Raw genomic sequence first — 27,093 nt, 5'->3', positions numbered from 1 at the left:
CATTATGTGGATGGCCCGCTGCGTGTGTGAGAAGAAGGTAGGCCGGTGGAGGCAGTGCGATGCTTTAGCCAATGTTCTGCTGGGAAACCTCGGGTCCTGCCATTCATGTGGATGTTACTTTGACACGTACCACCTACCTAAACATTGTTACTGACCAAGTACACCCCTTCATGGAAACGGTATTCACTGGTGCGAGTGAATTCTTTCAGCAGGATAATGCGCCCTGCCACACTGCAAAAAAAGGTCCAAGAATGGTTTGAGGAACACAACAATGAGCTGGTGGTGCTGACCTGGCCTCCAAATTCTCCAGATCTCAGTCCAATCAAAAACCTGTGGGATGTTCTAGAAAAACAAGTCTGATCCATGGAGGCTTCACCTCACAACTGACAGGACTTAAAGGATCTGCTACTGACGGCTTGGTGCCAGATACCACAGCACACCTTCAGAGGTGTAGTGGAGTCCATGCCTGGATGGGTCAGGAAAAGGGGGACCTACTCTATATTAGGAGTTATGGCTGATCAGTGTCTATTTTGGGAAACATTACACACAGAAAATAGATAATCTTTAAACTGAACAAAAATCATAATTTTTAGTGAAATGATAAAGAGTTCCTTTTCTTGTCTTTTGAGACAAGAAATTTTCCTTTATATCGGAGTGTCTATGTACATCATGTATAATTGTAATATGGATTTTAGGAGCTAGTCTGTCCAATCCAGGAGCGAGCAGGATTTCTTTCAGGAGCATTGGTGACCTGGCTCCTCGGATTCGTCCGGCCCTAAACTAACAGTGTTATTCACAAAAGGGTGAAGAAGTTGGAGGAGGCAGAAGTGAACAATCTGGGATCCTACGAACTCTTCACCCTTTTGTGAATAACCCTGTAAATATATATTTTATTCTCTGCATTTGTAATAAGTAAAACCCTCTTTTTCACATTTTTATTTTACTGTTAGTTTTTATTGACGGTAACAATGCTGGAATCCGTTCGCATGGTTTGCATTATTAAAGGGGTTCTAAACCCTCCCGTTTTTTTGCCTATATCTGCTGCTATCAAGCAGTAGATATAGGCAAACAGTTGAAAAAAACAAAAAACCTGCTAAAACAGCTGCTTAAACTTACCTTTTTTTATTTGCGCGCTCCCGCCCGAGAAGACGAAACTGTTCGGGCGCCCGCAAAGCATCTTGGGGCGTGCGCATGCGCAGTTCGGATTCTCGGGCCGGGAGACGAGCAGAGACGCAAGGTAAGTGTATGGACGCGTGCACCCGAATGCAGACACCGCTGGGTCGGAGAGACAGAGCCGTCAGTGCTGGATCGGAGAGCTGCCGCACCGCTGGAGGGACAGATGAAAACATCAGGAAAGAAGAAGATCGGAATAAGAGACATCATTTAAGGTAGGTGCTAACATTAATATGGGGGGTAGGGAAAAAAATTTGACTTTAATGTCACTTTAAGTATTTGCAATAAATATTCCCTTGGACATAATTTAATAAAGTCATTAATCTCCCCGTCCCAGGACACGGTGTGGTTGATTTATGTTCACTACTGGGGCACATGTAGCTGTGCGTTCCTTGTAGCGGGCAGGGGATTTTTTTTTTCTCTTTTACATTTTTAAATGCTTATTTTTATGATTGAGATCATGCGCTGTGCTGGGTCCTGGACCAGGAGGTACTGCTATTTGCAATGCCTTCAATGGCCTAGCTGTGCTATCTGACAGGAGTACCTGGATCATGAGAATGAATTAAAGCGGAACTCCAAGCAGATATTAAAGGCATAAATTAGTCCAACTTTGTGATCATTTGATACAACAATACATGTGTTCCTGTAATGCAAGCAGTATAAGTATCTTTGTTTGCCTTTTGCAGTCCCTGTACAGCACTGATAGGGGGATGAAGGAGCAGCCCAAGGAGCCAGGTTTGTTGCAGTGCAAGAGAGAGCTGAGCAACATTGATGGACTGATCAGGCTTCTTCTTTTCCTTTCCATTCAAAGGGTGGGGGTGAGGAGGATACCTGTAAGTGATGTCACTGACGTTCAGGTGCTGGACTTCCTCCAAGTACCAAGTAGGCTGTTCTGCAGCTGCGGGCATTGTTGTGTTGAAGAAGCCCACTTGCCTACCCTCTTCCTAGTAGAGTTGCAAGCTGCATCAAGTACGAATGTAGAACCTCGGCACGCACTACTGTTTTTTAGCCACACAGCAGCACAACATATGTTATTGCGTGGCTGTGCTGCAACGCAACCTGACAGGGAGGTACATTGGGGTGCCATTGAGAATCATTGGCAACATAATGCACTAGCGTATCTACCATGCAGTATATGTTTGGGAAATATCGGGCATGGATCCCACGCTTTTAGCACAGTGCTATGGTGCCTGTGAACCATCAAACTTAGGGAATATCTACGTTTTTGAGTTGTCAATGCTACAAAAATGGAGGTGAATTCTTCCAAAGGGGGCACTTTTTTCCCTTGGACGACTTTTCCATTCTCAATACAAAATGTTGGGTTTTGCGTTTAGGAATTTCTGTACTAAGAATATTGTTTGAATATAACGTACGAGAAAATGCGTGTGTGTGTTGTGCACATTCATTCGTTTATCTTACGTTGGGAAAATAGCTACGGAAATATTGTCTCAGTATGGGCTTTGTGCCAATATATCACCAATGTTCCAGATCTTTCCTGGAGCTCTGTTTGTATCTACTGTACATTCAGTTGACATGTATTCTCTATCAAGTTACTGATAATGTATTCCAGCAAGATGTCATTCTTCTTCTTTAACGGTGCATAGTTCCATGGTTTAACGGTTTTAACGAGGTCCTAATGATGAAGAATGATCAGGGTAATGTGTGTGTATAGATGCTTCTGTCTAGACTGTAGTAACGACTTTAGGAGGATCGTGAAAAAAGATCTCTGCAAATGGACATTTCCCAAATTCATTGCAAGGTATTGATCTTCTAATGCCGGTGCTCATGGCGGATCTTTACAAAAATTGCCTTTACAATGCGTCCTACATTATCCAAAGACAGTCTTTCTGTATGCTCATGTTAAGTCCTAAGTATGTTCCATGGGTGGTCTATGAAATAATTAGAAACGATTGTCATAACTGAGAATGCAGCCTATCCATTCACTAGAGACCAGTGACATCACTGAGAATGCAGGCTATCCATTCACTAGAGACCGGTGACATCACTGAGAATGCAGGCTATCCATTCACTAGAGACTGGTGACATCACTGAGAATGCAGCCTATCCATTCACTAGAGACCGGTGACATCACTGAGAATGCAGCCTATCCATTCATTAGAGACCGGTGACATGACTGAGAATGCAGCCTATCCATTCATTAGAGACCGGTGACATCACTGAGAATGCAGTCTATCCATTCACTAGAGACCGGTGACATCACTGAGAATGCAGCCTATCCATTCACTAGAGACCGGTGACATCACAGAGAATGCAGCCTGATTATTCACTAGAGACCAGTGACATCACTGAGGATGCAGCCTATCCATTCACTAGAGACCGGTGACATCACTGAGAATGTGGTTTATCCATTTAACATGCAAGCAAGGTATGATAAACTTAAGTGACTATTAGATAGTAAATTGGAGGAGTTTTTATTTTACTTTCATCTGTGTTTGTATTTTTTTCCCCCTCTCTAAAACTGATAAAGTCTTTATAATGGAGAATCCAATAGCCCATTAATGGGAGTCACCCGCCAGCAGTGATCTTATAATCTCATTGTTTGTGGCTCTCTCCTCTGCATTGACCTGAATAGATCTTCTCTGGCTCTGCAGCAGTGCAACATGCTTCCAGCTTAAGCAATGATGAATAAACAAACATAAGAGCTGAAAATTTCTGAGCAGAAAATCAATGGCTGCTAAATGACTGCCTAGGTCTGCCCGCACTTGCAACATTTTCAAAGGTTAGTGCTAATAGGGCCGGGCCCCGGAGAGGCTGCCATTAAGGGCCGCACCACCTGGCAAATTCATCACCGCTAAATTGCCCCAATCACTTTTCCTGTACCGTGCCAAGGCCATGAGAGAATAAAAAATACAGATTAGTCTGACCGCATCATTACTTTGTAACTACAGGATATTTGGAAAAAAGAAAGCTTAAAGGAGAACTATGAGGTGAGTGCTTTCCACTCATCCTCATAGTTAGAGCTGAAAGAAACTGTCACAGGTCGGCTCTATAGATCGGGAAGTGAGCGAACACATACCGTCACTCTCTCACTGTCCGATCATCTCCATGCAGAGAGCAGTGACTGTCAGTCACCGCTCCAAGGAGGGATTTCCCCCTCTTCTCTCCGATCCTCCAGCGCTGGCGGGAGGGGGCGGGCACGGCTGGCTCTGCCTCTAGATAGGCAGAGCCAGCTGTCACTCACGCAGCTGGGTGGATCCAGACAGTAATGTTGGGATCCGTCCTGGCTGCAGCGCTCTCAGTATATCACGGGCAATAGCCCACGATATGCTGAGCTTTGGGTCGCGGGAGGAGGTCAGTATATGTCCTCCCGTGACCCTAAAGAGAACTATGGGGAAAAACACTTACCCCATAGCTCTCTTTGAAATACAGCTTTGAATCTCCAGGCATACCACCCCAAGATGGCGAAGGCATTCCTGCTGCTAGCCATGAACATATCGGTAGAATCAGTGAGTGGCAAGTGATTTGCATGGCCGCACTTAAAGAGGACCTAGTATTTGTTGTATATTTTCATGTTAAGTGCATACATGCTAAGTAATATGCAAGTCTAACCCTTCCAGGTATGTATTCCTTCTAACAAAGATCAGTGCCCCCCTTGAAAATGCCTTCATCTGCTTAACCCTCCAGAAGGACTGCAGCATCTCAGGTATCAAGAACGATACCGGGGTCAACATCTACCTCCTGGACTAAGATGCCGGATTAGATATGACACATATATTCTGGTGACTGTGCAGTTCTTTGCTGTCTTCACAAATGCCTGACACAGATCAGCTCCTACTGCAGCCTCTGACCTTGCAAGCTACTACAAAGGGACAACTTATAGTCTGATCACTGGGGCAGAATAGACTGAGAAAATGCTTTCTCCTGCCTGCAGTAGACTGATGGTGTCATCTGAGCCAAGACAATGTCACTGGGCTTGAGCTGAAGGGTGGCTTTTTAATGATAAAAGGTGGAGATTTTCTGCTAAATTGTACTGTTATATTGTGGCATCCTAGGAATGTATTCATTCAGGCTTGGGAAGCTAGGCAAGGCTGGCATACAGTATTTGAAAGGCAAGTGCACTTAATCTTAGTGGATCTGAATTCCTTGCCTTAGCAGTCTTGTAACAGCACTGTAGTCACCATATCCCACTGCATTTATTAGGGTCCTCTTAGACATGCCCCGGGCCCTCCGTACATGCAAACTTCATACTCTGTTCCCATGGAAAGTCTGTATGCCACCCCTCCAGGAATGAATGTTGCCCTTAGTGCCTGTTGGAGGGAGGGTGGGTGAGGGCCCATCTGGGAGTATAATTTAAAGCAAATGAAAAAATAAAGTCACCAGCACACCACATAGTAGTTTAGCAATCGTCCATTTAATGACACATTGCCATTCAATGCAAGCGCTTTTTCGGGGGCCTCAAAGGGTCCCCTTCATCAGGCTCAGAATGACGATGAAGGGGACCCTTTGAGGCCCAGAAAGCGCTTGCATTGAATGGCAATGTGTCATTAAATGGATGATTGCTAAACTACTATTTGGTGTGCTGGTGACTTTATTTTTTCATTGAATTTGTTCACGGTGCCATCCGTGGTCACTACAAGCACCCACCCGTCTACACAGGTCTCTTGGATGTTCCGGTAAGGAGTGCAGCAAGACCTCTTGTTCTGAATACCATTTAAAACAGTCTGCATGGCACTGGGCAGGGCACAAAGCAAATATCTCCATGGATTGAAACAAGTAGACTGTATGTCCAAATGTTGGTGGACATCTGACCATCACAGCTATTGCAACTTGTTGGACATCCCATTCCAAAACCTTGGGGTTAATATGGAGTTGGACCTCCCTTTGTTACCAGCCTCCTCTCTTCTGGGAAGTCTTGCCACACGATTTTGGAGTGTGTCTTTGGGAATTTGTCCCCGTTCAGCCAAAATAACTTTTGTGAGGTTGGACAATGATGTTGGATAAGAAGACTTGGAGCAATGAAGATCACCAGCACTTATGGGATGCAATGAATCCAAATTTCTCTTTTTATCGCAGAGACATTTCACTTGTATCAAGCAGCCAACGTTTCAGAACCTCGCAGGGTTGTCACTATGTCTGCGCTGAAGAAGGAACCCTGTGAGGTTCCGAAACGTTGGCTGCTTGATACAAGTGACATGTCTCTGCAATAAAAAGAGAAATTTGGATTTATTGCATCCCATGAGTGCTGGTGATCTTTACGCATGGCTCCATCCGTGGACATTACTACAAGCACCCCCATTACTTCTGGTGTCTATCGCTGTATGGTGTGAAGGGGATATCTTCGGTTATGGATAAGAAGACTTGACTTGCAACAGAAAGCAGGGTAGATGTTAGGCCTGTGAAGGCCTCTCGAGGTCTTCCACACCAAACCTATTAAACCATGTCTTTATGGAGCTGGCTTTGTATATGGGTACAGTCGTAGTTGAACACAAAAGGACCCTCATCAAACTGTTGCTACAAAGTTGTAACAGTACAATTGTCTAAAATGTCTTTGTATGCTGTAGCATTAACAATACCCTTCACTGGAAATACCTGAACGTAATCATTCGGAGGGGGGTCTACGCTAGTTTGGCCATATAGTATATGCACAGTATGTTTTATTAACAAACAGCTTGGGGGGGCATATGATCCCCTAAGGATAAGTGCAATTACCCTTTGCCAAATTAAATTTTTTTGTCTACTTTAGCCATAGTCAGCTGGCATAGTGTCCTGATTGCTCCTTACACTCTCAATAGAGGAAAGTACTTAGTGCTGAAGCTGCACGGTGGGGTCTTTGTTGCTATGCCCATTATCCTCGGCATGGACTTGGCTCCCGCACCTTGAGTTCGTGGGGCCTCAGAAGCAAGTCAATGCAGTGTACTATAATTTGCTTTGATTTACACTTCAGTTGTTGAAGGAGTTTTTTCAATCTGCTGCTCAAGGTGCTCTGAGTTGGTTTTGTGTTCATTTTGACTTGTTTTGAGAGGAAAAGTATCTTGTGTACATGAGCCCTTTAGATGTGAGCAGGCATCTGCACAGGTGTAGTTTATGAGGTCATGGGGATAATCACCGCTATAATTATTCTGTGTACTGTCAGTCTGCTCCCATGATGCTGTGGGAGCTTTACCCGCTCTGCTTCATTGCAGCGTGTGCTGTCAATCAGCATGATCGGCCAGAGAGAGTGCTGTGCACATGTCTTAAAAAGTGATTTATTCATATAAATGTTACCATATGTTGGCAAGATGAGGTTTATAATAACACTTTAATACTCAACCAGTCAATCTACAGGGACATGGCAGTAGCTGAACATGCCAAAGCACTGTCTGTTGTTAAAGGAAATGCATAATGGTTTATACATCATTCCTCGATGTTTGCTGGAAGACATGTGTTCCTTACGGAAATCAATGACTCATGACAGCCGTGCCTCATCCTTTAACAAGTCAGTAGGATGTTTCAGTAAAACCAATGGTGCCTCAAAGCATGCTTTGTCTGCCACGTGGTCTCTTTAGCTAACCCATAGCGCTGTTGTTATCCTTTCCGACCAATCAGGAAGCTAGGCGGCGAGTCATTGCACCCTGCCCGGCTTCCTGATTGGCCGGGAAGCCGGATCTATGCTCCCTCGTCACCATTTGACGAGAGAGCATGGAGTCGGCTTCCCTGCCAATCAGGAAGCCGGGCAGCGTGTAATGACTCGCTGCCCGGCTTCCTGATCCTGGAAGTTCGGGTATCGGGCTAGTCATCAGAGCATTTGGGCGAGTACTCGTACTCGCCCAAATACTCGGTATCGGCACTGATGCTATTATTGGTATCGGTGCATCCCTACTTAAAACATTTTGACTTAATTTGTTTGTGTGAACACGGCCCTCCCTGCTAATAACCAGCACCCAAATTGACTAATAGGTCACGGCAACGTCACGTGTGCGCGCACCCGCAACCCCGCCACTGCCGGGCACTAAAGCAACAGAGGAAGGAACCTATACCCTGCGCCATGCCCGTTGACACCCAGGTAAGGGCACCCCTGTCCCCATGACAGCTCTGAATTCAGGGGCAGTGCTGCATTGTTGCCACCCCATCACAGGAAGGTGGAGTTCACTGGCAGGATCAAAGGGTATTTGTGGGACTTTGCAGCGGGAGTAAGTGAAAACTGTTCCCCAAATCCTCCTCACCTCTGCCATCCATTGTAAAATGGAAAAAATCATACAGCAATCATTTCGGGATCATTCTGTATTAAATTTGGGTTGACAATTACATATTTCTAGTTCTTACTCTTTTTGCTTCACTGTCATTTTTGTTTTTGATCATGGAAAATGCTCAGTGACAACGAGGTGTATCTGGTTGAAATGCTGTATTTGCTGTATTGCTAAAGTTAAATAAAGAGCACGTTGAAATAAGAAAAGAAAACACACTTTCTATCATCTTCGTATCATTTCTTGTACGCGATCCTCCGTAGCTGCTCGCTGACCCCGCATTCAACTGTCTGTTAATGGGCACGTTTAGCGGGCCTTGCCTGCAGCTGTACGCATTCAGATCGCGTCCAATCTTCCATTACACGGCCGGCTATTTTTAGCCGCTGCAGGTTTAAAATATGCCTTCTAATCTCTCCTGGATTTATCGAAAAGCGTTTCCTTTCAAGAGGGACAGCTCCGCTGAGTGGACGGAGTCAGAAAATCAAATAAGTACTGCATTATTTATGTCCCTACACGGCTCAGCGCCATCTATTTTTGGCGCTGCTGGATGTCATCGTAAGCGCTCCTTTCGTGTAGGGGAGGGGGCTGCAATTTCACTGCTCAGTGACTTGGCGAGACACACAAATGGACATGATAATTATCTCGGCCTAAATGCAATCTGCAGCCTTCCTAAAGTTGAGGAGCCACACGTGCCAGTATATTGGTAACATCAATGGTTGCGCACGGCATAGTTTTCCCGGACTGACTTGAAATATTACCATAGTTGGCTTCCTGCAGATTACCCTGCATTATGTTTTTGGGTGGTACTAGAAGAGAACCAAATAAAAAAAAAAGCTGAAGGCACCAGATTAAAACTAAAGTGCCTGTAGCAGAGGTATCCCGATAATGAGGCAGTTTGAGGTGGTAGCCTCAGGCGGCATCTCATTGGGGGGGTGGCAGCACGGACAACTAACGGCACTCCCCTGACTGACACCTTGACCAGTCCCCCCCTCTCCTGGCCGCCTCAGGTGGCAAATAAGGTTGGAACGGCCCTGCCCAGTAGAGACATTCGTCCACACCCTGCTGAGTCAAAGCTAGAGTTTTCCATCAGCAGGGAGGGTCAATGTTGCAGATTGCAGAGCCGACAGCAAAGGGGGACTCTTGGACTTCTGCAGCTCCTGGCAGGCGACATGCTTTTCTACTCTGGCTGTGGCTGCTTTACACAGAAGATGAACTGTAAGGTGGTGAACTCCATTTGCTTTCATGCTGCTGACTTTACCTGTGAGCCCAATTGGGCTTTATACAAATTTAGCTAGTCTGAAGGAACATAAAATCTGGATCATGGTAGCCTATTTCTAAACCTTTTCTTTCTTTTTTAGGCTATTTGAATCAATCCGGGCTTACATGTGCAGGCCACATCATTAAGGGCATAGTCCAGCTTTTCCAAAAAATTCATCAATGCACCCTGATTAATAAAGGGAAAAAAATGTGCATTCATTAATTTCTTGCATTTGAGGCTGCAAAGCACTGCAAGTGTGATCAATGGATGGGGGGTGCAATGCTCAGGCTCCTGAAGAATCTTCCTCCCAGCCCCCGTCCGTACATCTACGGTCAAAAACAAAAAAAATAAATCTATTTCTATAATGAATGTACATATCTTCTATCCCACTCTTAATAACCAGATCAATCTAGAAGTTACTTATTGAAGATGCTTATAGGATGGACTTCCTTAATACACTGACACCATGTCACTCAGCTTTGTGAATATGGCACAACTGAAAGAGCCCATTGTAACATTGAATCCTTATACAGTATATATCACAAATAATCTTCCTTGTGCTGATTTCTCCCATTGCATACAGGAGGCGGTGTCTGGTGGTTTGGTCCCCATGCGGAGCAGTTTTAGGGCCCATTCACACCACCTCCAGACCAGACCAGATTGTTTCCGGACCCAAAATGCATCCTAATGTATCCCTATGCTATTCCTGGCCTCTGTTCATACCAGCGCAGTCCTTTCCAGACCAGAGCAGAAAAATACTGCATGTCTCATTTTGTCTGGTCTGGAATGCACTGGAACTGCGGGCAGGTTCACACCATTTTCCGGACCAGTTCTGGTCTGGAAAATGGTGTGAACCTGCCCTTAGCCTATGGGGCCCTTGGGATCTTCATGCATCGGACACTTCCGCCACTCGGGGTGTCTTATAAGTGTGCTTTTCTTGTATGAGATGGACATTGCACGTGAATCGCTAAATATACATCCCACAAAACAATTTGCTAAGATCCATTGTATAAGGTTATTCTCATCTTTTGAAGTGCACGAGCATCCTTGAAAAAGTGGACTTTGTTCCAAGAAACACATTGGATGAAAATCAGCACATGCCAGATCATCCGTCATGTATAAAGGCAGTCTCCGAGTTACAAACATCCATCCGACTTACATACATCTTGCACTTACAAACGGAGGCTATTACTATACAGCAGGGGGGGGTCCCAGGCTGCAGCCAACGTGTTCCGCACAGCATTTCAGTCGTTGTAATGCTACCACGCTCGTGCTGACGAGGAGTGCCCGCCTTTTTGGCTCTGGTTCGTAGTACTGTACGTACATTACAGGAAGTTGGCTCTTGTTAGACGTGAAGACGAGGGGTGCCCGCCTCTTCCGGGTCACTGTGAGGTTGTTACTGCTTTCTGTATCCTCATTAGAAAGATTTAATCTCACTTCCTGTCCTTGAGACAACAGGAAGTGAGAGGAAATATACCCCTAGGAAAGGAAATTCACTTCTGTAAGAGTTATCATGGGAAAAAGGTGTCTCCACTGAAGGTTTATCACCAATCCTTGTTTCCATGGCAACCAAAAATTGTCAAAATCCAATTGTCACAGGGACAGAAAGTGAGGTGAAATCTTCTGAACAGGCCATAATAGAAGTCATTAGCACACGATGATATGTGTAAGAAGTAAAGCACTTTTTATTCAATTGTCACATGCGTCAAACAGCCAACGTTTTGGGGCCACACAGGGTCCCTTCTTCTGGGCGACATAGTTACCTATGTCACTATGTCGCCCAGAAGAAGGGACCATGCGTGGCCCCGAGACGTTGGCTATATGACACATGTGACGATTGAATAAAAAGTGCTTTACTTCTTACACATATCATGGAGTGCTGGTGACTTCTATTATGGACTATATCTGACACGGCGCCATGCGTGTTGTCACTTCAAGCACCAACCTCTTACTCAAGGTCTGTACACTGTATGGAGTGCAGGTGATTTCGTATTCTTGATCTTCTGAGCAGGGGCACACACAGCAAAGCAAACTTTACAGGGGGTTAACCCTTCCCTATCCTATCCAAAACTAAAAAAAATTCGGGGGCTGGAGTTACACTTAAAAAATGTACCTGTTCCAACTTACATAATTCAATACAAATTCAACTTAAAGAAGAAACCTACAAAACCTATCTTCTTCGTAACCCGGGGATTGCATGTACTGTATAACAGCCATGCTACAACGGGCTCTTTCATAGTTGAGAATTGGTGAATGTCAAAGAACCTTTTTTGTAAGTGAAAAAAATAATGAAATTAAATGGTGTTATTAATGTGTTAGAAATGAGTCATTGTTCACCCTAAATACCACCCTCCCCCCCTATTCCTTTTCTTTCTACATATCTTGTTTTTTGAATAAGGATCTAGTTTTAATAGTCTCTTATCTTCGAAACGCCGCAGCGAGGCTTCGTCTTGTTTTTTTGTCAATATGACCAGGACTCCAGATTTCATAAGTGTGTATAATTCCCTAATTAGATGTGATGTGAAGTGCGGAGCAGACGCTGCAGTGTTTTCATCTAGGTCACCTGGCTGTCTCCCAATCTCCGTCTGCTGCAGATCTCATAGGAGATATAACTCGCTAATTTGTTTTGGGTGCAGGTAGGGACACTTGAAGAATGCAGCAAGCCTGAATTAAACATTAACATTAAATTCTATTTTTTTCCTACATTCCCTGGAAGTAAAATTTAAAGGCAACACATCTTAAATCGCACACGTTGATGTGGTTAGGTATTGGTCAGTGATCACGGCAGTGGTGGCAAAAGTTTGATGAAGCCTTGGTCCTTGTCAGCCATTCATAACAAATGTGACCACCACCAAGGCTGGATTTACTCTCTCTGCTGCCCCAAGGCCAGGTTCCTCAATGCGCCACGGAACTGCATGTCCCAGGCATCGGGCAATAGGAATTCCACACCCCCTGCTGCCCCTCTACTCCCTGCTGCCCTGAGGCCGGGCCTCGGTGGCCTTGTGGGAAATCCAGCCCTGACCACCACCGTTCCCTGCCACCACCTTCAAGCAGCGTGGCCTCCTTCTTCCTTTGCTGCTTGCTGCCTCTGGTATTGCTCTGGAGGGCGGATTGTGTGCCCTTCTGCAGTACTACTCTCCCCACAGCCCTTTTGTGCCCTCCAGCATTCCTCCTCCTCCTCCCCAGCCGATGACCCTGGCTCCATGCTGGTCTCACCGGTGGCTTGTCTGTTTTGGATGGTGAGCGTAAAGGTTAGTAAACATGCCTCTTGTGTTTACCGATCTCCTTCAATTTGTAAATGAACATGGCAGAGAATAGTGCTCAGTACTTCTGTGTTCCTTCATAAACTAAACTCTAGTGCAGGCCACTAGAGTTGCTCCACACCAAACTCATCACCATGTCTTTATGGAGCTGGCTTTGTACATAGAGGCACAGTCATGGTGGAACAGAAAATGGTCTTCACCAAACTGTTACCACAAGGTTGGAGGAGCAGAATTGTCTAAAATGTCTTTGTATTCTGTAGCATTACCAGAACTCTTCACTGGCATCACCAGAGCTCAATCATTAGGAGATATTTGTGACCATATACAGTAAACTCTCTGTTTTCCGGTATTCAACTAACCAGAACTCTCATCTAACCAGAAAAAAAATCCCCTGTGTACTCACTGTCCTGCTGATCTGCGGCATGTATTATCCTGGAAATGATCCTGTTTCTATTTGTCTTAATTTGTTTTTTATACTGAATTTCAATAGTAATATGAAGTCAATACAGAGTTTATGGTATAGTATGGGGTATGGCATTAATTAGACCTATTTTTTAATAGAAACTCTCAAGCAACCAGCAACTACATTTATCCGGAATCTACCAATCCCCGTGGATGACGGATAATGGGGAGTTTACTGTATTAGGTGTGATGGTCAGGTGCCTACAAACCTTTGGCTTTATATTGTACTTGGTCTTGGCTTGGACTTGCAATGTTACCCTGCATGGGCAAAGCACAGGCTTGCTTTATAGTGGATAAATAACAACTAACATACACTGCCAGGCCAAAAATAAAGTCACACACTCTAATATTTCATTGGACCGCCATTAGCTTTGATTACGTCACGCATTCACCTTGGCATTGTTTCGATAAGCTTATACAATGTCACAACATTTATTTCCATCCAGAGTGAAATTAATCTTTCACCAAGATCTTGTAGTGATGATGGGAAAATCGGACCTCTGTGTAAAGTCTTCTCCAGCACATCCCAAAGAGGTTCAGGTCTGGACTCTGTGGTGGCCAATCCATGAAATTGATGTCTCATGCTCCCTGAACCATTCTTTCACAATCTGAGTCCGATGAATCCTGACATTGTCATCTTGGAATATGCCCAATGTGCCATCAGGGAAGAAGAAATCCATTGATGGCAAATGCTGGTCATTCAGTATATTCAGGTAGAAGCTGACCTCATTCTTTGGGGACATAACATTGCTGAACCCAGACCTGACCAACTGAAACAACCCCAGGTCATAACACTGCCCGAAATCCAGGTGGTTATTTTTTTTTGGCCAGGCAGTGTATTTGATGCAGCGTGGGGTCCACAAGGTGAATGCAGCAACCTTACAAATTCATTCAGTCCATTGTGGTTGCTCACAGCAACTGGGGCCTTGACTTATCTGACTCAAACGCATCGCTCACCTTCTGACCCACAATGTATTGGCAGTTCCGGCCTCTCTTTTTTTGGTGCAAAGATGCAAATGACTCTCGATAGAGCTCCTTAGTAGAATCTAAGAGTGATCTAAAATAGCAAAGGGGCCGAGCTGGCTTTTAGGGCCCATTCACACTAACATAAGCGTTCTGTTGCTGTGCACTAATGCACATGCAGTGCCACGCGGCATTATGAATGGGCTGCCAATGCACCTCAATGGATGAAAAGGCCCTCTTTAAAAAAAAACAGTGCAACGCAATGGAGCTTTATGTTGAGCTTTATGTAAAAAATGCACATAGAGCAAAGTGCATTGTCATGCATTGTGGTGACGCACGTTAACTCATTCTAGTGCGACTTTCCACGACGCACAAGTGTGAATGGGCCCTTAAACATTGCCCAATTCTCTCTCTCTCTTTTTTTCTTACTGCTTCCTTTCATGAAATTACTACCACGCTCATCATAGAAATTATAATTGCCGTTTGTACTCCGTCAGGTACAAATGGCAATGTATAGAGAGATGGAGGCAGAGATGCCTGGGAGGGCGTTCCCTATTATTCTCTGCTGTTTTAGTGTAAAATTGAATGTCTAATTCCATGCTTTGTGCAGATATCCCGCTACACGTCTTTATTAAAAACTGCAGGCTGTCGCAGGGGGAAAAGAATTAGTGGGTTCAGTATGTTCCTAATCTTTCTTTAAAAGGGGTCTTATCTTAGAATAGGTTATTACGTCTTCAATGATAAGAGGTAATTAAAGCTGAACTCCGACCTTCCCTTCAGTCTTGCACAGTTGTATCCGCTCCTCTCCTCGACTGCAATGGCTTCTTCTGATGTCACTGCACACTGGGAGCTTCTCGTGCAACAACGTGCATTAGAAGCTGCAGCAAGTCACATAGAGCCTGCCTCATTTCCTGGCAGGAGGACATTAGCATCATCTAGCACTTTCCTGCTCAGCCTGACTGTCATTGTCCCGCTCCTTTCATTCATTGGATTTCAGTTCTTTCAATCATGAAGGCTTACCATCACATGTGGGCGTTGCCTAAAGTGGTCTGCATGCAAATGCAGCCTGTTTAGGACAATGGCGTCACAAGGAGGGTGCGGGGGGTGCGGCCCGCACCCGGGTGACACCATTGGAGGGGTGACACCAAAATGACTCACAGCCATTTTGGTGTCACCCCCCTCTGAAAAGTCAGGCGCTCGGTCATGGACCGAACGCCCGACAGTATCAGGAGAGAGGAGGGGACCCGGCGGCATACCTTATCCCGCCGGGTGACTGTCCCCTCCTCTCTCTGCCGGCGTCCATCACCAAGATGGCCGCCGGCAGGTATCAGAATACTGCTGCGCTTGCACGATGACGTCACGCGCATGCGCACTGACGTCTCGGCGGGGTGACACTCGGTTACCGCTCCGGGTGTCACCCAGCCCCGGGACGCCCCTGGTTTAGGAACACCCACTCCTCCAGACTGATATGTACCCATCAAGTTTTGATATTTGCATAACCCCTCCTAACAGCCATCCCAGTGCTTGCATTAGAGCTGTGTGCTCTTGAGAGGAGTACTGTCAGGGTGCTGTGATGTTTTCAGGAAGCTATGTACAACCCCCTGCCAGCCCCTCCCTCCAGCCGTGATCTGTCAGCCTTGCGTGACATAGCTGGGTCTAAAATAAGGCAGGTCCTTATTCGGGTACATCCTATTATAATGTGACAACTGTCTCCTAGTAGAGCTACTGTGTTGTCACCTTGTCACATGTATCCCTGGTAGAGATTACAAGTGGCCATGCTGACAAACATTGTGCAGATATGGTCCACCGCTGTCACTATTAGGAAGCTGGTCCAGAGCAATGGTGTGCATCCATTTTTAATGTTATTTATTTTTTAGTTTTGTTTATTTATTTTCCACTCAGAAAAATATGGCCAAATATAGATGTACAGTACTGACCAGGTCATGTTTAATCTCTTAGTCTTTTCGATGCTTGAAATGTCCTCCATCAACATTGCAACATTCTTGGATCTTTTCCCTGACACCATGGCACTGTTTAGTCTCTTAGATGCTTGAAATGTCCTCCATCAATGTTGCAACATCCCGACAACCTGTCCCTGACACCATGACACTGTTTAGCCTGTTAGGTGCTCAAAATGTCCTCCATCAACTTTGCAGTGTTCCTTGATTCTGTCCCCGACACTGTAACATTAAGTCTCTTAAGTGCTCAAAATGTCCTCCGTCAACGTTGCAGCATTCCTGGATCCTGTTCCCGACACCATGACATTTCTTAGTCTCTTAGGTTCTCAAAAGGTCCCCATCAACGTTGCAATGTTTCTGGATCCTTTCCCCGACACAGTTACATTGTTTAGTCTCTTAGGTTCTCAAAATGTTCTCCGTCAACATTGCACTGTTCCTGGATTTTGTCCCCAACACAGTGACATTGTTTAGTCTCTTAGGCGTTCAAAATGTCCCCATCAATGTTGCAACGTTCCTAAATTATGTCCCCAACACTGTAACGCACAGCAACACACAAATGCTGGTTACCATTAATGTCCATAAATGCTTGTGAGATGAACTCCTTCAATTCGTCAACCACTATGTGGAACTTCTCAAAAACTTTACCGTTGACTATGCCCCGAGAAAAGAAGTCCAAAGGTGTCAGGTCGGGTGAATGTGTTGGCCAGTTAATACTGCCATGTTGTCCAATCCAAGGCTGTTGGAAGGGGATATCAAGGTAACTCTGTACCAACAAAGGACAACGATGAGGGGCCTCATTTTGTTGAAAGAACATTTTAGTGTCAGCCCTGGTTGTGAGCTGTGGCACCACCACCATATTATGCAACATGTTTAGGTGATTGTTACCATCCAGTTGTATTAATAGGAAAAGGCCCCATGACACCATTGATGGACAGGCCATCCCACACCATGATGCCTGGCTGGTTCAGTTCAGTTGTGATAGTCACATGTGGATTTTCATCTTCCCAGTATACACAATTTTGGCTGATCGTGTGGCCTGAGAATTTATGAGGACCAAGAAAGTCGGGTTTGTTTGGTTATGCATCATCTCATATTGCAACCAACACTCCAAATCATCCTCCATAAGGCCATGTAAGAGTGTTGGACAGCTGGGCTTCAATTTCAATGTAAACCTACTTTTGGCCCGCCCTCTATATGTTTTTGTGAAAGGTTCCCCTTAAATCCTAACACATTTTTTTAAGCGGCGTGGCGTCTTTCTCAGAAGAGAGTGCTGCCGTTTATCTGTTTATATCATTCATTCCGCTCTTTGTAATATTCAGCTAGCTGCTAATTTGCCTAATTCCCGGCCCCAGCAGGGGAAAGCCTCCTCGCTGATGACATCACGGCGCCTACATTCCAGAATGAAAAGCCTGACCGGAGGGTGTTGTAATTACCTTTCGCAGATGAAAAGTGTGCAGATATCTATCCTGTTTCTGTGTCTGAGCCCTAATTGACACAGACGTGTGAGAAAGTACCCAGGGAAGGAATTTAATTATGTGTTGATGTATATCTGTGTCATTAGATGATGCCTTTAGCTGTAACAATTACAGAACACGTATTATATTTCCATACAGCGGAGAAGGCTGTAAAATCCACGTGAATGGAATAGTACAGTCGTCGGATTCCCAACCCTTTTCCATGTTTGTCATTATCCAGTGACGTAAAGTGATCCCATCCTTATAGATACCTTCTTCCTGCAGTCTTCTATCAGGTCCAGAGGCGTCACAGCAGCTTCCTCTTCTTACTCTGGCGGCAGGGGCGCTTATTCTTCATGGACTGAATGGTGCCCATGTAATGATGTGTGAGCACCATTCAGTCCTGGAGTACTGTGGATCCGGCATGTAAAGGACAGGCTGGGCTCAGAGGAACATAGAGAACCGCCAATGCTGAACCGACGAGGGATCCTGGGAAAGCGTTGGTGCATTTGGAATTTTTCGAATAATAAATAAAAAATATTAACTGGCGTTCCCCCTTAACAGCTAAATACACAGCTCTGCTGCAGTTGAGTAACAAAGCTAAATGGGTCACCTCAATTCCCCCAGCCTGTGATTAGACAGTGAATGGGCAGCAACAGAGGCACAAGTGAATTCTGGGCACCTGATTGACCCCAAGTATAACCATTCCTCTCCTAGTCTGTGTGCTGCTGTACAAGAGGCTGCGACCAAGTCAAATTCTGATATAATTTCATAAAATGTTTAATGCTGAACTGCAGTGAGGGATCAACAATTAGTAGTATGTGACCCCTCCACCCCCCCAGGTAGCAAGGATCACATTTTGGTTTGGTTCAAGGAGGAGTAAACCAGAGGAATACTTAGCTTATATCCGGAAGGGTTCCTCTACACCTGCATCCTCTATGGCTGGTCCCACATAGTCGTGTGGCTGCCCTCGTGGGTCCTGTCCCGTATATAATGATTTTGAGGGCCTGTCCAAATTTTGATATCAGAGGGGAGCGCCAGGTGCCAGTACCGGAAGTCCCATTAGCGATAACAAGCTTAACAATTAGCGATTGCAAAGAGTCGGCTTTCTGGCCATTCAGGAAGCTGGGGGCGGGTAATGACTTGCTGTCTGGCTTCCTAATTGGTCAGCTTCCCGACCAATCGGGAAGCCGGGCGGCAAGTGATTACATGGTGCCCGGCTTCCTGATTGTCCGGGAAGCCGGCTCCATGCTCCCTCATCACCAAGTGACGAGGGAGCATGGAGCTGGCTTACCGGCCAATCAGGAAGCCGGCGGCAAGTCATTACCGCCCCTCAGCTTCCTGATTGGCTGGCAAGCCAGCTCCTGGGTGATGAGGGAGCATGGAGCCGGCCAATCAGGAAGCCGAGCAGCGTGTAATCACTCGCCGCCCGGCTTCCTTATACCAGAAGTTCCGATATCAGGATAGGCATCAGGAGCATTTGGGCGAGTACGAATACTGGGCCAAATACTCGGCATCTGTATCAATACTAGTACCAGTATTGGTGCATCCCTAAATTTCATCAGCCTCTTAAAGGGAAACCAACATGTTTTCCTCACCAGGATTCCCTGGACCCAGTCCACATTGTGGGTGACAAATATCTCCCATCCACAACCTTTTCTGCCATTCTAGCCAAGACCTTCACAACGTTCATTTGATTTTTTTTTATGGGATCAATTTGGACAATCAATTTTGTCCGTAATGATGAAACAAATGGAGAGAAACGTATGGAAAACCTGTCTCAAATTCTAACAGTGAATGTGGATTTCTATTAAAAACTCCATTCATTCCAAAATCCAATGTTAAAGTCAAACTACATTTCGAACATCATTTGTTTCTTTTTTGATGTTATCAGATGTTCTGGGGAGATTTTTGGGCAGCTTTTTTTTTATCTTCACGCAGTCAGTCGACTAAGTGCTGATTATCCGCCATGTACAGAAATGATTAACCACTTGTCTACAGGTTGTAATTAGTCATTTTGTGATTACCATGTTCCAGATTTGATAACAACCTTAACAATCCCCTGAAGTCTTATGAAATAGGATTGTGTTGGCTCTTTGTAGAGCCGTTTAATTATGTGTTCACTTAATAAAAAGCTGTGGGGGTAATGGACATGTGGCACGTGCGTTACTCAAGGTCTCCTGTGCTCGGCAATATGGACCCAGTCTTGCTCCCTGATGCCATTTGCTTGGCTTTGGATGCTTTAAACAGAACCTAGAAATGGACGCTCGGGCCGCAGACAGGTTATATGTTCAGCTTAAAGGACCCCATAGTGGGAGTATTGCATTCTGGTAACTGTGAGGAGTTAATACATGTGTGGATGGTATCCAGGAATTCATTTTCCTTCCCAAAAATGACAACAGTGGACCAGGCTTGCAATGTGTGTTGGTACGCCTGTAACCTCTACCGGGGAGCATGTTAGTTGACCAAGAAATATCCAATATTGGTCCCTTGTTGGAGCAAATTTGAATTTAGTTTTTTGCCTTCCTCTGGATTAGCTATGGTTAACTGTGGACATAGGAATCTGTTTATATAAATTTTTCTATCCTTTTTTTTTTTTGTTCTATGTTTCTTGTAGATTTGTGTCTTTTTTTTAGAGGTGCTCCGAAATGAAAATGTTAAAACCAAAACAAACCCAAAATAAACAAAAAAATGTCAGACCGAAACCGAAAGTTTTTTTTCAAACTTTTTCACATTTTTAAAAATACATTTTTATTTATTTTTTTTAAACATTTTAATTTGTTTTAAATATTTAATTTGTATTTATTTTTATTAACTATTTTAATTTTACTTTTAGGTGCTTCAGGGAAATATTGGGGATCTAAACAGACCCCTGATATTTCCCTTTTAAAATAGAAAAAGAGATTGAGAACACAGAGTCCACAGAATCTCTTTTTCTGTATCCCCTGTTATCAATGAACAGGAATCCTCTATACTGAGTGTTCCTGTTCATTCATAACATGAGAATATAGTAACCATACTCTGTCCTCAATTATCTACAAACACTCAGCGATCACTGATAATCACTGAGTGTTTGTACTCGCTCTCCATCCTGACACGCTGTCACAGGAGGCTGAGCGAGTGGTGCGGGAGGAGAGCTCAGCCTCCTGTGACAGTGCCGCCGGTCTCCGCCCACACACCACTCTGCCCATCTATGACAGGAGCGCTCCGCCACCTGTGACACTTTCTCTCCTCCCCACTGGGACACAGAGCAGCGCCCAGCGGGCAGTAAAGAAAGCAGGGATGCACTGCTATATCGGCAGAAAAATTGCCCTTTCTGCATTTAGCCAAAAGTGCCATTTTTGGCCGATATGTTTCGGCGGCCGATATATTGGTGCATCCCTAGTCTTTTTTAACCTGACTAACTATGTGAAAGGGCGACAATGCAGGAACAAAATAGGGGGTCAGTTGCCACCACATAACAGAAGTGCCTTCATGCCTTTTTACTTTTGAGAACTGCAAATTTAACATCTATGGAATGCGGGTTTTGAAACGATCTAAAAGGCTAAGTGTACCTTTGGACCATGTTACACTCATATTCAAGGTGTAACATGGTCACATTGCAACACCCCAACAGCGTCAGAGGGACTTGTACTTCTCAATGCAACACAAGTGCTGTGACATCACCCCACTTGTAATCCATTCATCCTTACTCCTGTTCATGTTACTGAACGTCCGTACTGAGGTACTGGTATTGTTATTATTATTATTGCACAGTATTTATATAGCGCCAACAGTTTGTGCAGCGCTTTACAATATAGGGAAGACATTATAATTACAATACAAGACAAGATGGTAAGGAGGGCTTACAATCTAAGAGGGAGGGGCAAGTGATGCATGAGGAGGTAGCTGTGTGGGGAATATTGTTTGAGAAAGTGATAGTACAGTGGTTAGTTTGAAGTGTGATAGGCTTCCTTAAAGAAATGATTGAAAATTGTATTGAGAGCGCTACTACTGTACTAGGCATATAGGGAAACTCACGTTTAAGAAGTCATCTGTGGGAGGAAATCCAGTGAGGACCCTGGGTGAGTGCAGACCTAAGGAGTCCAGTGGTCTGGTGGGTGAACTGCCTGCGAGGACGTGGGCTGTGACGGAAGAACAGCTGTCTCTTGCAAGGACTCAGCTGGCCAGGCTGGGTCGTTGCAGCCGAGGGCACTGTGTGTTCAAGGTGCTGTTAGCCGTCAGCTCTGTGTCAGTCGGCTCGAGAAGCGGAGCGGCGGTTCGGGCAGGAACGGACGCCGGCGGGAATGGCCGGGAGGGTCAAAGAGCACTGGAGGGCAGTGTAAGTTTGTACCCCCTGGTTGAGCGCTTGTCCTTTTTTGTTTTTAGGCTTCCTTAAAGAGATGAGTAGTAATCGCTGAAAGGCAGTCAGAGTGGGGAAAAAGACTGACAGGTTGGGGTAAGGAGTTCCAAAGAATGGGAGAGACTCTAGAGAAGTCCTGGAGGCGAGCATGGGAGGAGTTGACTAGGGAGCTGGAAAGCAGGAGGTCTTGGGAGGAGCGTAGGGGACGGTTAGGGTGATACTTTGAGACAAGGTTGGAGATGTAACCTGGGTCAGAGTTGTGGATGGTATGGTCGGGAGAAAGAGTCTGCAGGAGTCAGAGCATTGCACCCGCCATCCAATTGTCACGGTTGCAATGCGTTATTGGTTCCAATGCAAAAAAATTAATTACATGCACATTTTTGTTTCCTTTTATGAAGATGTGTGCATTTATTTATTGTTCCAAAGAATGGACTTGTTAAATCGGGTTTTATAAAAAGCGGCCAGTTCTCTCTTCTGGTTTGTGCTCTGTAGTTTTCTGATGTGTAAAGAAGAGAAGTCAGGGCGGAGGGGTCACAGCGCGAGGGATTGTACTCCAGAGAGCGGCCCTGGAATGACTCGGCTCCTGTGATGTCATTCATCTCAGGGCGATGATCTGTCGGTAATAAAGTAAAGTTTGTTTTTTTATCGAGCAAAGGCAAGTGACCGCATTGATTTTCCTGTGATATGTGACACATTCCCTGACACTCCATGCTTCGGAAGGGGGTATTTCAAAACAAATAACAATAAATTGATCCCAGTGGGACCTCAGCATCCGACAGATTTACATCCTGGCAAACCTTCCTTATAATTAATTTAACTTTTTTTTTAGCTGTACGCTTGTATGCAAAAATGTGAGCTCCCCTGGTCAGGTTATGTGAGCACCCCTAGTCAGGTTACGTGTTTTAATAAAGAAGAACACAGGGCAGAATAAAATGTAACCCTTGTAGTGGGTCTACCCCTGCACTGCAAGGGTTAAGTGCTGATTTTGGTCTAGGGTCCAAAATAATTAAGAGATACTCACCTGAACCTCAGACCCACCTGGCTGCTAGTCCGATCCCTGCAGCCTCTCTCCCCCTCTGTTTCTGCAGTCTAAGGATCTGTGTGTCATCACATCTAGACATGAGGACGCCAGGAGACATTCCATCACTGGAGCCAAAGGGGGGAGAGGCGGCAGGCAGTCTACCAGCCATGCAGGACCAAGTTTGGGTGAGTAGATCTTTGTTATTTTGGACCCTAGATGAAAACGAATACTTGACCCTTGCAGGGGGGACGACACAACCGTACTGCAAGGGTCAAGTATTCTTTTTCATCTTGGGTTACCTGAGTGTTTAAGGTTAATGTACCTAGAGTTCTTCTTTAAAGTGTATATCTGGTCCACATTGTCTTCTAGTTTTGTATAGAATGGCGAAGATTAGAACCCCTGTGGGACCCCTGTGTAAGGCTGGCCATACATGAGCCTTGTCAAACCCTATTTCCCCCCACTGGCCTATTCTATCCTTAGAGCATTGGGTGTGCCTTTGTCAGAATACAGCATTGGCTGCAGTCACTCTTTGGGTGAGAGTTTGTGGACCTGCTCCTTTGATAAAAGTTGATCAAAAAAATAAATCGACTTTTGATGAAGACATGGGGGGCTTCCCAACAGAGCCCCCCATGTATTGGTTGTCCTTTTTCGACATTAAGTTCCATTAAGTTGCATTATTGTGCAGTGTATTGGGGAGCCAATCACATTGAATGGCACCACACTTAAGTACACACCTTGCAGGAACTCACCATTTGAATGAGCCCAACTCTGGATTCAGTAGGTCTAGCGTAAAGATTCTGTGGTCCTCAGGACCTCCACCCAAGTCCATTTTTTAAGTGGTTCAAATAAACCTGTGGGCTACGCAGAGAACCCCTTGAGATGTCTCAAGACTTTTTGCTTTCTATCATTCTTCAGATCGCTGTGTTCTTTATCACTTCAGATTTCCTTTTTGTTTTAATTCATTTTAAATTAATTGCAACCAAAACTGTTTTATTTTTGGATTCGGTAGGACAGGCTTAAAGCTTCTGAGGTCCTGAGACCAACTAAAATCGCTCCTTTCAATGGTTCAAGAATACATCTGTGGGCAAGGCAGAGAACCCCTTTAAATATCCCAAAGAGGAGTCTCAAGACTTTTTGCTTTCCATCATTCTTACGATCGTTGTGTTCTTTATCACTTCAAATTTCCTTTTTTCAATTAATGCTTCAAGAGAGCCCCTTGTTGTAAATCTACAGCAAAACTGACACGACGCATGAAAAGAGCGTTCAACTTTCCGAATCCTTAGCAGGCGCGCTTATCTTTTTAAGTGACACCTGGAATTTTGCAGCATATGTTGTTTTCTTGTTTTCTGGCGTTCTCTGGAGGATCTGCGCGGTTAAGAGGCAAATCTAAGCTAGATGAGTTTCTCCTAAAATTCAATTTTCACCGTGTTTAGAGTATAAAGCTTAAAGGAGCGGTAAAACGACTTATGTATATCCCTTCAATGGTTCACTTAATGCCGTGTCCCTTTCTGCTGATAGTTATATCCCTGCCACTGCATTACCCTGCTGGACCAAAGTGAAATATCCTAAAATAAGCTCAGCCATCCTGGTCAGGTGACCTTGTATGGAAATAAAAAAGAAGACCCGTACGACCGTTAGAATTGGTAAAACTGAGCCACAGCCATCCATGCTACCCATTTCACCTGGTGGACCAAAGTGAACAATCCTATTGTAAGCTCAATCAGTCTGGTCAGCTGACTTGATTTAGATATAAGCTCAATCAGCCTGGTCAGCTGACCTTATATAGAAGTAATAAAGTGGTTAAAGGAGAACTATGAGGTAAGTGAAAATCATAGCCTCATAGTTCGATCCGCCGTGTGACAATGAAACTGTCACACGTCGGCTCAATAGATCGGTAAGTGAGTGAACACATACCGTCGCTCGGTCACTTCTCGATCACCTCCCTGCAGAGAGCAGTAGCTGTCAGTCACCGCTCCCCGCAGGGATCCCCCCCCCCTCCTCGCTCCGATCCTCCAGCGCTGACTGGAGGAACGGACGGGGAGGGGGTGGGTACAGCTGGCTCTGCCTCTAGATAGGCAGAGACATCTGTCACTCACGCAGCTGGGTGGATCTCGACAGTAATGTCGGGATCCGTCCCGGCTGCGGCGGGCTCGGTAGCTCGCGATATACTGAGCTTTGGGTCACGGGAGGATGCTAGTATATGTCCCCCTGTGACCCTTAAGAGAACTATGGGGAAAAACACTGACCCCATAGTTCTCTTTTAAGTACTATTGTATATTATGAATATTAAAGCTACGGCCACCTTAAAAAAAAATCAGTATTGCCTCGTTCCTCCATTTTCAAGCAATCTGTACCTCGATATTTTAAATTTTTTTCATAAAGGTTGCACTACATGCTAATATTTACCCTAACTTGTGTTCTAGCCACAGCCAGCATCCCAGGCCTCCAGTCTTCAGGGATGAAATGTGGGAAGATACCTCCAGCAATGGCCATGTCCCATCCTGATAACGCAGCCATCTGAGTTTCTATTTCTGTGACTCCAAAGGAAATATTGGGCAAAAATATGAAGGTGGAAAGTCTGTAAAAATGGTCAACACACAAAAAACTAGGGTTGCACAGATACCAAGTACAGTACTCGGTACAAGTATGAGTACATGTACCGATACTTTTGCACTCCAAGACTAGACTAGAGAAAAATTCAGAAGTTAGGAGGCCGCTGTCATTTGTAAGGAGCACACGGAGCTCCCGGGATTTGTACATCTCTGTATTAATGTATGATTTTGTTTTTATAAATATAAATAAAGGGATGCACAGATACCAGTTTTGCGAGTACGAGTACTGGTACTTGCCGAGTACTTACAAGTACGAGTACTGATACATTTTTGTTTAGTGTCATGTGACAGTTTTTCTAAAACAATACAGACTAATGATTTCAGGACAGCGGTGGAGCGCCAGAGCCAGGTCCCAGCTGCAACCGCTGCAACCCTGGTAGTTCTCATGAAAATGCCAAGTATCTGCACTGGTACTCGAAAAGTATCTGTACATCCCTACAAAAAACTGATGCATGTTACTTTCTTGATAAAAATTCACAGTTGCTTCATTGCAGGACAGGATTGAGAAGTCTTACTGGGGGAGAGTTTGGTTGGTTTCATTAGACCATTAGGACGCTTTACAAATGCAAGGGCCATTATACTAGCCCACAAAAAGTCTGAATCCATTTATTTATCTGTAATGGGTGTATTTGAAAATGTTCAGAATGGTGGGAGATTCTAATTTTTCTCATCCAGTTCCCAAAAGATGTTAAATTTACCACATTGTTCCTTTTATTGCAGACTCTGGAAGGGATTCTGAACTTTAAGTACTCCGGAGGTCCAGGTCATGTTGAAGGGTATTACCGGAACCTGTCCCTTGGGTTGCACGTGGATGTAGAACCCTCGGTTTTCTTCACCCGTGTCAGCACACTTCCTGCTACAAGGTAAGATTTATTTCCCTTTTTGCCCTTTAAAATATAAATAAACAAACCCGGAAAATTCCAGCTGAGCAAAAAACTGAAAAAAAAAGCATGGGGAGGATACGGCGTGCAGAGCTCCTCCGCTTTGCAGGGTCTGCTATCTGGGCCGGAATAAATGCTGAGGGTCTTGAATTACTGTGGGTCCCTCTTCCCTTTGCCTGGTGGTCTCCGGTCAGTGGGGTATTTTCTGCGGTATAGATTGGATCGCAGGGATGACTCTCTCCTACGTTGCCGTGTGGGGGTTGTGGGCTGCGCTCTGCTGGCCCCTCTAGACCCCCTCTTTGTGCGTCCTGTACGCCTGCGCTGTTTTGCCAATCATCCGTGCGTCCCTCCGGTTCTTCAGGGGGGGTCGGTGGTACCGCGGTACCGCATTGTCCCTGGAATATTTTTCCTCTGCCATGGATGGGTTTGTGACGCGCATGGTGCGCGCCTTGATGCAGCGCCCACCTAGGCAGCGGGTTCTGCCCTTGCCATCCCCTGCCTTGTCAGGGGAGTCCGATGAGG

At 45.1% G+C, this 27,093-nt stretch overlaps 1 protein-coding gene across 1 annotated transcript in view; it reads left to right on the top strand.

The window, feature by feature from the left end:
• Positions 1-27,093, top strand: part of TRAPPC9 (trafficking protein particle complex 9) — a 171,630-nt gene that overhangs the window by 138,706 nt on the left and 5,831 nt on the right. The window contains exon 18 of the mRNA XM_018563618.1: positions 26,411-26,553. Coding sequence (XP_018419120.1) covers positions 26,411-26,553 — 143 coding nt within the window. The remainder of the gene's footprint in view (positions 1-26,410; positions 26,554-27,093) is intronic.

Source organism: Nanorana parkeri, unplaced genomic scaffold (assembly GCF_000935625.1).
Source record: "Nanorana parkeri isolate BGI_ZX_2015 unplaced genomic scaffold, ASM93562v1 scaffold680, whole genome shotgun sequence".
Lineage (NCBI taxonomy): Eukaryota > Metazoa > Chordata > Amphibia > Anura > Dicroglossidae > Nanorana > Nanorana parkeri.
The sequence above is the reverse complement of the archived record's forward strand: the minus strand, read 5'-3'. Positions and strand labels throughout refer to the sequence as shown.